The sequence below is a fragment of the Nansenia antarctica genome, assembly GCF_963989245.1.
Source record: "Nansenia antarctica genome assembly, chromosome: 19".
Taxonomy (NCBI): Eukaryota; Metazoa; Chordata; class Actinopteri; order Argentiniformes; family Microstomatidae; genus Nansenia; species Nansenia antarctica.
Genome location: NC_137692.1, coordinates 20,138,926 through 20,154,269, shown reverse-complemented (window position 1 = coordinate 20,154,269; position 15,344 = coordinate 20,138,926). Strand labels below are relative to the sequence as shown.

The window sequence follows — 15,344 nt, the reverse complement described above, 5'->3', positions numbered from 1 at the left end:
GATGAGGTTTGGCGCGGTTAGGGCAGGGTTTTTTTGAGACGTGAAGAGGGGGGAGTGGCCTAACTCACCTCTGGTGAAGCTCCTCCTCCACTGACTTGAGAAGACTCCTGTCAGGGTAAACGAGTGAAACGAACGAGGGAGGGTAGAAGGAAGAAAAAGAGAGACAGAGAGAAAGGGGAGAAAGACTGTTAACTCTCCCTTTTAAAAACGGACAGAATTACACACAACAATGAAGAAAGGCGTAGAGTTGTGCCTGGACAAACCCATGACAGGGCAAACCCTGATGAACCCCACGAAAAAAAACAAGTAAAGCAGTGTTTGATAGTGTGTAGGTACAGCAGCTTGTCCTCTTGCCTTGATGTCTTGCCAACAACCTCTCGCTTGACCTACACACACTAAATGAGTCACACACACACACACACACGCACACCATCGCCATCGCCATCACTATCCTCAACATGAACTCGTGTGTGTGTGTGTGTGTGTGTGTGTGTGTGTGTGTGTGTTGATGCAGCAATGCGTGAGTGTGAGTGTGAATGTATGTATGTGTATGTATGTGTGTGTGTGTGTGTGTGTGTGTGTGTGTGTGTGTGTGTGTGTGTGTGTGTGCTGTGCGTGTGTTGATGCAGCAATGTACTGCTTTCAGAACAGATCTCTGTCATTCTGAACACAGTGCTTACAGGGCACTTCCTTCTTCTGTGCCGTTCCAGGAAAAGGTGAATAAATGATTAGACTGAGACTCCCGATCACACAACCGTGTGGTGGGTCTGATCCTGCTGAGGAGAGGCAGGAGAGGAGAGACACGGGGAGAGGAGAGACACAACAACACTGAAGAGGAAAAGGGAGGGAGAGGAGTGCCGAAATACAGAGGGAGGAGGCAGGGCCGGTGCTAGGCATTTTTTTGTAATGATAAATAATTTTGTCTCTATGAATTTCATGTCTCTATGAAAATATGTCTCAGCCTACTGTCTATTTTTGTCTTGAAACCATTGTTGTCCATATTTTTACTGTTGAATGTGTGGGTGGTGATGAGGCAGTACTAGTGGCTTAATGTGGTGGTGGTGGTGGCGCCCCTAAAATTTGGGGGGAGGGGGGGGGGGGCATCAAATCATACTCTCGCCTAGGGCACCTAAATGCCTAGGACCAGCCCTGGGAGGAGGACACAAAGGAGAAAGGGTACATCAAGAAGAGGAAAAGGAGAGGAGAAGAAAAAAGGAGGAAAAAACCCAGAAAGAGTGACTTACTTGTTCCCCCCCATTAGGCTTGGTGAGTCATGTCCGTACTCCAGCTGAAGGTCCTGGAGAAGACAAACACACACGTTACCGTTACACACTTCGGACGCACAAGGACAGGCACACATGGATATTCACACAACACACACACACACAAACACTACAGTTACACAACAGCTCAAGGGCAGAGACATACTGATACACACACGCACACACACAAACGCACGGACGCACGCACGCACGCACCCACGCACGCACGCACGCACGCACGCACACACCCACACACACACCCACACACACACACACACACACACACACACACACACACACACACACACACACAAACACAGTGTAAGGACACCATGGCTGAGGACAATAAACTGCATCAACTATATTTGACACGCAGAAACACCAAAAAACAGATACATAACACAGAAACTTCTGTTTGGACACATCCAACATATATACAAAGGTACAGTGCAAGGGGCAAGACACAAAGGTGTGTGTGAGTGTGAGTGTGAATGTATGTATGTGTGTGTGTGTGTGTGTGTGTGTGTGTGTGTGTGTGTGTGTGTGTGTGTGTCGATGCAGCAATGCCACTGACGTCAGTGAACAGTGTCATTGGCTGACTCGGCAAGTCCCTGAGCTCAGATGAACGTATTGATTGTTCCAGCTCGGAGTAGATACAGATATACACTCTACCCTTCACAGCAGAGTGACAGTCCTCGTCCCTGATAGGCCACCAACGTAAGGGAACCAAGTCACACAAGCTGTCCCTACGGAGCACCACTCCATCCATCTCCCTTTCCTTTCTATCTCTCCCGTTTTCCCTCACATCCCTCCTTCCTCCCTTCCTACTATAAATAGTATCCATGTACTGTATACCTCCCTCCCTTATCTGCCCCCTCCATTACTCCCCTCTACCCCTTTTCCTCCCACTTCCTTTGTCCTACTATCCCTCTCTCTCTCTCTCTTTCCCTCTTTCTCCCACCCTCTGCATCTCCACCTAAGCCTTGCAGCGTGCACGTGCAGCGTGCACAAGCGGTGTGCAAAAAGTACCCGTCTGCGTTATTTAACGTGCTACACTAGAAACTGTAAACTGTATGTAGAATATACAGTCCTGCCAGTCTGCAAGGACCTTCAAATGTATCAATTCCAGAGACTGAACTTGTTATGTTGAGAGTCCTGTCCAAGTCTGAATATCTTTGAGTTGGGTTTTGTCCTTTATCTCAAAATATAAACAAGGGTCTATATTTCGGGTTTATCAGCTTGTTTTTTAAAAAAGCTGAGTGTCCGAAAATCATCCAAGCCTATCGTTTCAGGCCCCTGTATGGTGTTTAGGCATGTTGATCCGATAAGAAAATGAACTCCAAACGTAATTTTTACGTAGCAGGTTAACATTGAATACGATAGTCTATAGTGTATCATGTCTCACAGACTATGGATTTCACACGTGTTGTAGCAGGCCTGTTAGAGGTAAGTATAAGAAGTATTATAAGGGGTTATAAGGTGTAATAGGGTGCGAGGTGACAGGCCATACAATACAAACAATAACCAATAGCAGCCATAGGACCGGAGTCGCCATGACTACCAAAACAACAACAACCAGGCCGTCCAATGAGGCACAGACGGCATCGACGACATCAAGTAAACAGACAAATAAACGATCAAACAGAATCACTGAAAGGAGCCACACAGACAGAGACGAGAAGAGGCAAACTGAAAAGAAGACGGCGAGCGTTAAAGCCGAATAGAAGCCCCCAGACGGAGGGAGGGGGAGAGAGAGACAGCGATGGAAAAGAGAAATGAGAAAATACCAGATTAGATCTCGCCGTGTAGTACAGCTCTTCTGCACAGTCGTGATAAGGGTCAGTGTGGAGCTGTTCAACAGGCGGGGTGAGAAACACCTGTTAATATCAACGTTAAGGCCATCCAATCACAGGGGAGAAGCAGGGGAGAGAGAGGGATGAAAGAGGGGGTAGGAGGTATGCAGGGATGAGAGTGAAAGAAATAGTTGCCATGCGGTGTGAGTCCTGCGCCCTAACCCCCCAACAAAGGAGCACAGGACAGGTGAACACCAGTGATGAGTCACGATGAGTCACATTCAGACAGGAAGCGATGAGGCACAGTGAATGCGTGACACGGTGAACAGTGTTACACAGAATTATGAACCTGGAAAGGAAAAACTTGCACATCCAGGTTGCCATGTTTGCAGGTTCGTCTGAGACAAATAATTGAGGGTCAAACAAAGAAGAACTCCCTCACACTGTTGCAAGAAAAACGTATTTTTCTGAAAGTCTTCAGATCAACATCAGATCAAGCTTCATGTGAACGTTTTTCGATGTTTGACACAAGCACAGCAGATCATATGGATTCTGGGTGGTATCAGTGTGGGATTGAAATCAGACATCCAGTCGTTGTGAGTGCTATAGTGTCAATCTTGTATCAGGTGGAGTGTCTATAGGTGTATTCCACAGGAACTATCCATACACACGCATGCGCTGTCCACATACACACACACCCTGGTCTGATACCCAAGCATACATGTGCTCACGACCTGGGTCAAATATAGGGATGGGAATCGAGAACTGGTAAGACATATTTCGATGCATTGGAATCGTATCTCTCCAAGGTTATCGATTCTCTTACAGTTGCACGTTGCAGAAAGTATGTACAATCTGACTGAAAATATGGTTTGTCCGAGCGTCTCACCATTCCAATCTAGAAATGTTGTTGTGATGTTATAGTTGCAGCTTACCGGTAATTGTTAATGTTAACACGATAACGTAAAATTGTTGGCACCAGCGAAATTATGATAATGTTATTGTTGGTGTCCGCAATATTTACAATTTAGTCTGTAAAGACTTTTAACTGACCGTTTGAACCGGAGCAGATTTCCAGAGCGTATTTACGAACTAATAAGACCTAATTTATTTTCCATTATTTTTTAAATGTATGTTCAAATGTTATGTTCAGATATTACACACTGTGTTCAGAAACTCGAGATAATAAAACCTGTATTGGCCTACTTGGCCTACAGAAAATGTATAGGAATCGATAAGGGAATCAATAAAGAATCTAACCGATAAGCAGAATTGATAATGGAATCAATTCCCATCCCTAGCAAAATGATTTGTGGTGTGTTTGATTAAGCTTGAGTTTTACACTTGTGTATTTGACCCAGACACACACACGCGCACACACACACACACACGGTAACACACGGTGGCAGGACACTCACCGGCTCATGATGAGGCTCTGTCTCCTTCCTCAACGGAGGATCAAACTTCACCTGGCCGACTGAGAGAGAGAGAGAGAGAGAGAGAGAGAGAGAGAGAGAGAGAGAGAGAGAGAGAGAGAGAGGGACAGAGAGAGAGAGAGAGAGAGAGAGAGACAGAGAGAGAGAGAGAGAGAGAGAGAGAGAGAGAGAGAGAGAGAGAGAGAGAGAGAGAGAGAGAGAGGTGTAAGAGAGAGTTGTGTATGATCTGGCTGGTGTTGTAATAGGATCTGAAGTTTAAAAGTGCAGCTGCAGGTAAGGGGATGACTGGTTTAACAGTGAAATTCCTGCATGTGTGTGTTTGTGTGTGTGTTCATAGGTCAGCCACAAACCATGCAGTGTAGACCTATGAACACACACACACACACACACACACACACACACACACACACACATATACATATACACACACACTGCATACCACACATATACTACACAGACAGACACACACACACACACACACACACACACACACACACACACACACACACTCACAGTTGATCTCGGACAGTGTCTTCCCTTCTCTGGCGCTCCTGCTGGTCGAACGAATCCGATGAGGAACAGAGACTGGAGACTGTCAAGGAAACAACAATAAGTTATTAGACGGTCCAAGAAATACCTATTGAAACACGTACGTACCGTCAATGTCGTAAAGTACACCTTACATAACAATATCTCTTATTACATCTCTCATATCTGTAGTTTTATCTCAAACTCTGTGACCTGTCAATGCCTCCTTAAATTCCCCTGTGTGGGTCAATGAAGTTGTATTGAATTGAAAGTGAATTAAACAGTAGCTACTAAACTGAGCTAGGTTTGACCTTGAGGTGACCTCGGAATTACGAGTCAGGAAGAATGGCAACAATGACTCCCCGCCGCTTCTGCGCCACGGCAACAACAGACCACACAGCAAACAGGCAATCATAACCATGGCGACACAAAGCGGCGAGAGATTTCTTAACAATACATGCAGATCGCTGAGAGCTCAAACTCCCCCAGCATCCACTCACTGTAGTCAAGGTTCCCTTGAAGCTGCTACCTCAGTCTATATCACCCATACGACCTCCGTTTATTTACATACTAGGTAGTGGGTTCTAAGTAGTCCAGTATAGTACAGATGAACGGCACATTGTCTGCTTGGTATAAGCTGAACTGATTGTTTTATTTGTTGTTTTAATTATTGATATTATTATTGTTGTTGTTTATTATTATTAAAATAGTTATTAATAAATAGTAGTAATAATAATGTGTATTATCATTATTTATAATGAATAATTATTATGTGTATTATTATTTATTGTTTGTATTGTTTTATTACTACTTATTTGTATTATTGTTATCTTATTTTGTTCTTGTATATTTATGTTGTTCTTCAATTTAGCCTTTCTGTCTACAGCAGTTCTGTCTATAGCTGTTCTGTCTATAGCTGTTCTGTACTGTCATGTTCTTTGTTCTATGTGGAACCCAGGAAGAGCAGTGGCTGCATGTGCAGCAGCTAATGTGGATCCTGATAAACAAATAAACAGGATATCAAACTTGAGTGAGCAACATATGGACTAATCACTATACACACCTTTGGCCTAGCCCTTGACCGTTTAATCAGAAGCCTGTCCAGACTAGCTTTAACAAACACAATAGAAAGTATGTGCATGTAATGTTCTGCGAGGAAAAATGTTTTTCCAATGTATGCCATCACGATGGCTCAACCATCTGTGAGGTCACATGTGTATTCCCAAACCTTAAACTCAACAATCCAAAACACCATGCACATAGAATGCAAATGGAACAGCAAATCCATAATGCGAAGCCAGCTGGTCTACGGAGCAACAAGCCGCAAATGCCAAAGGCTAAAAAATGTGACACAGTCTGGTGAAATATGCAACCAGAGGGCAAAGTCATTTTTCAGTTTTTTTACATGTGCTTAAACTACGGATTGTAATCTTTCAAATGACGTGTCATACATTGAAATCGGAAACAAATCGAAAACGACATGAGTATTTGAAAGTTGCTAACCCTGAAATCACATTCCTGAGAAAAAGCTCTTCAAATATCTTTTTAGTCAAAGTTGTTCTGACCAGATTTTCGTTTTGAAGCACCAACTCGATATAACAATTAACAGTTTTAGGATCGCTAAAATACTTCTAATTTGTGAATCGGATTCACTGTATCGTCTGCCCGTCCTGATTCGTAGGCTACTGGGTAAGTGATACATGGCTTGTAAACAAACTTTCGTTTTAGGACGTGTTCAAAAGCGAGGACTGTGTGATCATCTAATTATGTGTACTTGTGTAGTGCGTGCTTACAATCAGTCCTTTCAGGACATGTAAGAAACTGAGAAATGACCTCAGCTACTGGCTATTCCAAACACCAGCTGGTGACACAAATATTCAATGTTGGAGCCCAGCCCAGTTCCTCCGGGTACACACAGACCATGCGTGAGCTTAGAATTATAAGGTTCTAGAATCTCCGTTTAGGGCAGTTCAGAGATATTGAGCGTCAAAGTTTTTACATTCCATTATGTTCTGTGAGATGGAACCTTTGTATTTTATGAATTACTAACTCAAAAATGTCAACATTTAAAAAAATAACACCACACAGGCATTAATAAACACCTAATGGATCAGATTATGTAAAAAACTCAATTTTGACAAAAATGGAGATAGAACCTTATAATTCTAACGTCACGCATGGTTAGTACGGATCTCTGTTAATGTTACTGGTCACACTGGTTCTGATGCAGAGTTCTGTTACTGGTCACACTGGTTCTGATGCAGGTTGGGTTACTGGTCACACTGTCTGGTACCTTTTTGCGCGCGGCAAAGCGTGGTGCTCGCCGAGCACCGGGGCTGATGGGAAGGAATTTACCCCTATACTTAAACTGAGGAACAGGAAGAGGATGGGATGAGCAGTGAGACACATCAGAGGAAGAAGAGAAGGAGGAAGAAGAAGAAAAAGTGAAAAGAGAGACATTGAAGGAAGAGGAGGTAGAGGAGGTAGAGGAGGAAGAGGAGGAAGAGGAGGTAGAGGAGGAAGAGAAGGAAGAGGAGGAAAAGGAGGAAGAGGAGGAAGATGAGGAAGACACATTGGAGTAGGAAGCTACAGGATGTAATAGATAGTTGTCGAACTCGACCGTCGACTGTAGAGCGATCCGAAACATGGGACTACATATCTGCAGGCCAATGAGGACAGATCGGAGTCTTCCATCCTGTTATCTGATTGGATGAAAGAACATAAACCCAGTTTGGGGGTTGTGGTTGCGAGCCCACCTCAGGTTCGGGGTCGTCGTCATCAAAGTCGTTGTATGTGGTGTGGTCTGGGTTGTTGGACTTGTCCAGGAGCTCGATGGCCAGGGTTCGACTGAGGGGCTGAGACACAAACGGGTGCTGGGGAGAGAGGAACAGGAAGTGATGTCACAATGTACAAGGGGGCCTAATATATGACATTGCATTACCATCTTGGCTGATTTGAAGGGTTCTTGACATTCTGATTCAGTAGCCCTGTACGTATTCGGTTGTTAAGTCGTGACATGTTTCCGGGTCCAAAGTTGGCTGAGGCGCTCTCTTCGAAATGCCTCAGTAATAATAATAATTCATTATATTTATATAGCGCTTTTCCGAGGCTCAAAGACGCTGACAATATGGGGAAAACGGGAAAGTGCTGTGTCCCTTGTTGTATGAATAGATCCGAGACTAAAAAACTATTGAACTGTCATTCTACCGCTGTAGTACACTGGTACTCTGGTGCGGGGAATTTCTGGTTTGGACCCGGAAATTGCTAAACGTCACGTTTGACGTCAGACATAACAACCGAATACCAGGGGAGGCTGGTGGAGGTCAAATTGGAGGACAGGCTCATTGTAATGGACTTTTAAAAATGCATTCTTTCTTTCTCTCTTTCTTCATTGAGGTAATAACTGATCGAACACGATTGGATGGTTCAAACACGCCTTTCAAAGGCACTGCTTTCACCGGTGATGTGATTTCTTCAAGGTGGTTAAAAGTGTTAAATTGAGGAAGGATGTGAGCTTACTTGTAATAGTTTCTCAGCTGTTGGTCTTTTCTTGGGGTTTTTCGTCAGGGACAATTTGACAAAATGATGGAAATTATTTGTCCTTTAATGAGAGGAGACAGAGGGAGGAAATATGAATCTGAAATGTTAACCCAATTATTTCAAATGAGTTACTCTGACACTCAAACAACAAAAAGTGATAGGTTGAATTATTCCAAGCAGTAAACAGAGAGAGAGACAGAGTCGAATCCTCGGCTTAACTTCACAGTTAATAAAGAGTAAACCCTTACCACTTCACTTTGTCTTTCAATTTGGGAGGCTGGAAATTACTCTTTGTCATCAAGAAAAGGGCCCTGGATGAAAGAAAACAAACCAGACATGATTTCATTGTTTCAGTCACACTACATTGACATAACGTGACATTTTTGTCAAAATTGAGTTTTTTACTTAATCTGATCCATTAGGTGTTTATTAATGCCTGTGTGGTGTTATTTTTAAAATGTTGACATTTTTTAGTTAGTAACTAATAAAATACAAAGGTTCCATCTCACAAAACACAATGGAATGTAAAAACTTTGACGCTCAATATCTCTGAACTGCCCTAAACAGAGATTAGGGTGAACCGTATAATTCTAAGCTCACGAAATATCAAAATGTGCATGAAGGGCCTGTCTGCCTAGTGTAATCTATCCATTTAATATGACCCTGCCTTTAAGCACACATACTGCATTAGTCATTGATTCAGCAATCCACCCTACTTAGATTTTACTGTATGTATTCTGAGAAACTCAGAAGCTCACGATAACAAAGGAGATACACTCTCTCTTGTTGGAGGAGAGATAGGGCTTATCACTGGTGTGTGTGTGTGTGTGTGTGTGTGTGGGTGTGCGTGTGTGTGTGTGTGTATGTGTGTGTGTGTGTGTGTTCTACTAACCTCATTGGGTGCAGGTCAAACATGGGTGGCTGCAGCTCCGCCAGCTCGATGGCTGTGATGCCCACGGCCCAGATGTCACACAGCTGGTTGTACCCCCCCTTCCTCTCCACTGCTGCCACCTCTGGTGCCATCCTGAGAGGGGGAGGGAGGGGAGGAAAAGAGAGTAAGGGGAGGGCGGGGTGAGAGAGAATCACTCACTCTGTCAATCAATCAATACACTGATCATACCACTACCTAGTGGAATTTGACGGCTGTCATATTATTGTCAACCAACTTAAAGTTCATGTCAAAAATCTGAACTCTGTAAGTATAAAAGGGTTAGGGGCTCACCAGTATGGTGTCCCAATGAAGGACTTCCTCTTGGCGAGTGTAGCAGTGATCTGTGCTGATACACCAAAGTCAGCTACAGAGAGAGAGAGAGAAAATAGAGAGAGAAGGAGAAAGAAAAGAATGTGAGTGAGAGATAGTATTCATCGTGAGGCTCAGGAGGCAGACCCACAGAACAGAGGAGAGCAGTGAGGAGTTCTTACCTAATTTCACATAGCCGTTGTCTGTCAATAAGATATTTGCCCCCTACAGGAAAGGAATAGTATAAGAGTTAAACAACAACAACAACAACAACAACAACAACAACAACAATCCAACCACTAAACAACAACAACAACAACAGCAACGACAACGACAACGACAACAACAGCAACGACAACAACAACAACAATCCAACCACTCAACCCCAGAGCATATCTTCCAATGACAGAAAAACGGGTGAAACCGCCTCTATTCGCAGAGATAATTCTGGAATGACTACCTCCGACATGCCCTTACCTTGATGTCTCTGTGCATTTTGCCTTTGATGTGGAGATAGTATAAACCCTGGAATGAAAAGATAAGCATGCAATCACCATTCCACATTCTTGATCTTACATTCTGCTTCTACCTTTTATGTTTGTTTCTTACATGGTAAACAACACATGGTAAATAGATTCCAGTGGAGTATGATGGAGGTAGAAAAATCGAAGGATGGCATCATTGCAATGCAATGCATACCTGAAGGGTTTCACGTGACATGTAGGCGATCTGGGACTCTGAGAGAGGTCCAGTTACTGGAGAGAAGAGATGGCGGGGGGGGGGGGGGGAGGGAGGAGGAGGGGAGAGATGAAGCATTTCATCCACTTTTAGAGCTCTAAACCAGAGGCTACACTTAGAGGGACAGTTGACTTGCACTGGCTACGAAGGCTTAAGTGGGTGAGGGAAAAACAGTCACAATATTGATCACAACAAGCTTTCATTGGCCATTAAGATCTGTTTTTAGATGAAAACACAGCTATTCTGAGGGCGACTGTGATGCATGTCTGAGTCAGTTTGTGAGTGAGTGTGTAGTGTGTGTAGGTGTGTGTGTGTGTGTGTGTGTGTGTGTGTGTGTGTGTGTGTGTGTGTGTGCGTGCGAGTGCGTGTGTGTGTGTGTGGGTGGGTGTTCTACCATGATAAATATCCTGCAGGGATCCTCCTCCGCAGTACTCCATGCTGATCCATAATTTATCTCTCCTAGAGGGGCAGAAAAGTGATACACTGTCAATATCTCTCCCTTCAGCTAACGGGCCAGAACACAGCAACCCATACCAAAGCAATACCCCCCCCCCCCCCACTCACACACATACACACACCCTGCACAGGGATGCAAACTGGTGATGGCCCAAAAAGGTGCCCTTTTTTTATTTTTTGCCTGAAAACAAAGAACATTTATGAAAATGGGTTTGCACCCCTGCTGCAACCCCCCACCAACACACCACTGGGACCACACTCTTGGTCTAGCTTGCCACTGTGATATTGAGTCTCACCTGAGATAGCTGCCGAAGTAGGCCACGATGTTGGAATGTTTACAGTCCTTCATCATGATGATCTCCTGCTGCACCACCGCAAAGTCCTCACCTGTCAACCAAACACACCTTTAGTTAATTGCCATGTTTGTTTTTGAAAAGGAGTGTTGGACATCCACCCTTCTTCCCTAATCTATCCTTTTATCTACACAGCGAGAAGTTAGAGAGAGGAGGACAGGGTTAGAGGAAGGGAGGGAATACAGACCGGAGAGGGTCATGAGGAGAGAGGCGGAGGAGGAGAAGAGGAGGAGTGGGATTCATATTCATCACATGAACAGCGCCAATGGAACCAAAACAGAACAGGGGTGTGTTTCCCAAAAGCTTGAATCAGTCTCTGCTGAGTCAGTGACTATGCTTTTGTCTTGCCATTATCTTGCTTCAAGTTCGAGATTAGTTTTCCCCTTTCAAATGGGTAAGTAGGCGCCTCTGTTTTAATTGTAAAACTGCATGTTCGTCAAAATAAAATAGACCGCCTAGTAGGGTTGGGCGGTTGTATGGTTATACCGTTAAACCGTGGTTTTGGAAAATAGCAACTGTATTTGTCAATACCGTCATAAAACCGTCATAAATTGGTCTATATCATAAACACTTTAAGAGTGTTTGTCCAGCACCACTGTCTGTGTGGTTGAAGATGCTATAAAAGTGATGACAGTATGTCATTTTGTCAAATAAATAACCTGTCAAAAAAGACAGTCATGTGACAGCTTCTCCTCAGAACGGAGATTTAGAAAAAGATATGGTGAGCGCGAGCAAATTGGTCCCTAAAAAAAAATGCAGCTGCTGCATATTTGGAAGCATTTCGGGTTCCGACCGAATGACAAGGGCGAGCCAGCCAGCAAATTTTGACGATGCTGTGTGTAAGATTTGCATGAAGAAGGTGACAGCCAAAATGGAGTGAGCAGAATCAGAGATGACTGCCTTTTGTGGTAAGCCTGTAATTGAGACGAAGACCCTTCTCTGGTGGAAATCGATGTCTCGGATGGCCCGAAAGTACTTGTGTGCATGTGCCACAAGCTCACCATCAGAACGGGTGTTGAGCACAGCAGGCAGAGTTGCAAGTCTGTTATGTGCCCTGCTGAAGCCAGAAAAAGTAAACATGCTTGTTTTTATGGCGCAAAACGTAGAACAGGCTTGAAGAATAACGTTGCAGACCGTAGGATACGCTTTTATGCCCATTTTCGTTACTGCCATTTTTGTTATTATTTGATAAATATAATAATAATAATATATTGGTTTTATATAGCGCCTTTCAAGGAACCCAAGGACACTTTACACATTTTTACAGAAAAACAGACAGACAAAACAGAAAACACAGAGACAGCGACAAAACAAAACTAGGGGCCAAAGGCCTTGGTGAACAGATGGGTTTTGAGGGCTGATTTGAAGGTGTCCAGGGTAGGGGCATTGCGGATCACTGTGGGGAGAGTGTTCCCAAGGGTGGGTACTGCCACACTGAAAGCTCTGTCCCCGAAGGTTCATAGGTTGGTGCGGGGGGTGGAAAGCAGACCCATGTCTGAGGACCGCATGTTCCGGGTTGGGGTATGTTGGCAGAGAAGGTCAGTTAGGTGCTGGGGGACGCCGGCATGGAGGGATTTGTATGTGAGAAGGAGGATTTTGTACATGATGCAGGACTTGACTGGAAGCCAGTGAAGGTGAATGAGGGTGGGGGTGATGTGCAGCAAGGGCTTGGTGTGGGTGAGAACCCTGGCAGCTGAGTTCTGCACATACTGGAGTCTGTCCAGGGCTTTGCTGGATACCCCGAACAGGACTCCATTAGGGATGGACGGTTTCCAAATTTTTAAACCGAGAAACCGTTAACGAAAATAACCGCGGTTTCTTGGGATTCAAAATGACATTGTTGAGCCGCCAACTTCAAATAATGGAGCCCTAATTATACTACTACAATACATTCATGTCGAAAACGCCGGAAGCACAGTCACAACACAATTAGGCTACTTCATAGTTTCACAAATAGAAGTGGTCGCTGGAATGTGATTTCAATATGATGCAATACATTATTTGTTCATTTAAGACGCATCCATAGGCCGAAAGGAAATTCAACCAGCAAACATCATATTCACATCAGCAGCAGCGACTTCAAAGAGACAAAGCGGAGATTCCTTATTTGACAGAATCTAGACAACACAGCACCGAGAGTCTGCCCAACCAGGATAATGCCAGCACTCCAAAACCAACTCAACCGGTAATCAATCAGCCAAACAGCAGAGAATATGCAAAACCGTGTATACCATCCATCAATATACAGCTTCTGTGATTGGCTTTGGCTGCGGGTCCCGAAGTAGTAATATGTTGACAGGTTCCGTGATTTATCTCCGATGGTCACTTTAGTTAATTTCGTTCCATATGATCCTTCATCCAAGGCACCATCCGATGTTATTGCGCGAGCTTTCGGTCTTTCATAGACCTTCTTCAGGCATACACGCTCCCAAAAACAATTCGTATTGTATCCTACAGACCGTAGCGGTCTGCAATGCACAGTGGAACATGAAACATGAAAGTTGCATCAAGACAAGTCTATTTAGTACATGAGGCTATTCTAGGGTTTTTTTCCAAAAAAACAAGCTTGTTCACCTTTTCCAGTCTTTAGAAGGGCTCGTAACACCCTTTTTTATTTTTTTATTTTTAAGGGAGCATCTCGCTTCCCTAACAGTGTTGCCAGATGGGATTGATTTCCAGGCCAACCACAGTCTAAAAACCGCCCAGTGTGATCAAAGATAGCCCAATCAGGCGGGAATACGCACCGGCGCTGCATGCTGCGAGTCCGCAGAGGAGGTGTCAATCCTAAATTCTGAAGCCGAACTGGAGGGTTTTGTAAAGCTCATGGTCGGACATGTGCTGGTGGAGTTGGACAGCAGCTGCTTTTTCCAAGATTTTGCTGAGGAAAAGTCATTATAAGCCTACTGGATAGGCTATAGGCTGTGCTTTTAATTTAATTTATTTGTACTGGCTACCCTTGTATAGGCTACCCACTGTATTTGCACTCCGGCTTTATATTTGTAGCTTTAAAAGATGTTGTTAATGTCGTTAAGGTTTGCTATTCTGTTTCTGATGTTTGTTCAGAGAATAAAACTGGCACATGCATCAAATTTTTGTTGTTGTGTGAAAAGAATAATTATCCGTCCTGATACCGTAAACCGCGGTTAAATTTGGGGACGGTTCAACAGTCTCAATAATTTGAAGCGGGCTGTGTGGCTGCTCTAACCTGTTTATATGGGCTGTGTGGCTGCTCTAACCTGTTTACATGGGCGCCGAAATGAAAAGCAAGAGTTTCCACGACACACACACGGGATGTGTGTCCCAGGCTTAAGATCCTCTTAATTCCATTGGAGGCTAGATCTTGTGTGATCTTAGTGCTATGAAGCTTTTTGGGAAACTCACCCGAGAGCAACTCAGAGGTATGGAGGAGACTGAAACATTCCGAACTCATTTTCAATTCATGCAGATGACAAGGACATACACATAGCAGAACTGGTTTTGATCATCATGAGGGGCTAGCAAGGCTTCTATACAGTGGTGGAAGCTAACACTGTAGCTTCTGCAGTATATGACAGAGCTAGCATAGACAGAGAGGAAGTAAATAACCAAAACAGATCCGGCTATTTTAGGCCACTGCTTCAAATAGTGAGACGTGACTAACAACTCAGGCTTATATACGAAGAGACAGCACATCTCAGCGGGGATGAAACAGCAGAAAAAAAAGGGATCACATCAGCACGGCGTCATCTTCGAATCTTCGAATTCTCAAATATTATTATTCAAATGTCAGTATGTCAGATTCTTGTTTTGTAGGCTATACAGTGTTGCTGTAAACGTGGAAACACACAGTGACACTCACACAAACACATACACTCATACCAGCTGGGTGGATGGAGAGACTGTGAGGAAGGGCTCATTAATGTAATGGACGGAGCGGTGGAGCAGTAGGTTGATACAGTACCAGACACGTGTGTTTGATACCATTCCTCATTCCATTCTAATAATTAGCCTCGTCCTCC

At 44.0% G+C, this 15,344-nt stretch overlaps 1 protein-coding gene across 5 annotated transcripts in view; it reads right to left on the bottom strand.

Annotated features, from left to right (window-relative positions):
- Positions 1–15,344, bottom strand: part of LOC308173796 (mitogen-activated protein kinase kinase kinase kinase 3-like) — a 56,249-nt gene that overhangs the window by 13,480 nt on the left and 27,425 nt on the right. For all 5 annotated transcript variants that reach the window (XM_080548849.1, XM_080548851.1, XM_080548850.1 and 2 more), the window contains 14 exons: positions 11,290–11,380; positions 10,932–10,996; positions 10,499–10,554; positions 10,277–10,324; positions 9,982–10,024; positions 9,782–9,854; positions 9,452–9,583; positions 8,808–8,870; positions 8,539–8,620; positions 7,776–7,892; positions 5,005–5,083; positions 4,474–4,532; positions 1,245–1,297; positions 69–107 (listed from right to left, as the gene is read on the bottom strand). In XM_080548849.1, the coding sequence (XP_080404975.1) occupies positions 69–107; positions 1,245–1,297; positions 4,474–4,532; positions 5,005–5,083; positions 7,776–7,892; positions 8,539–8,620; positions 8,808–8,870; positions 9,452–9,583; positions 9,782–9,854; positions 9,982–10,024; positions 10,277–10,324; positions 10,499–10,554; positions 10,932–10,996; positions 11,290–11,380 (1,000 nt within the window). The remainder of the gene's footprint in view (positions 1–68; positions 108–1,244; positions 1,298–4,473; positions 4,533–5,004; positions 5,084–7,775; positions 7,893–8,538; positions 8,621–8,807; positions 8,871–9,451; positions 9,584–9,781; positions 9,855–9,981; positions 10,025–10,276; positions 10,325–10,498; positions 10,555–10,931; positions 10,997–11,289; positions 11,381–15,344) is intronic.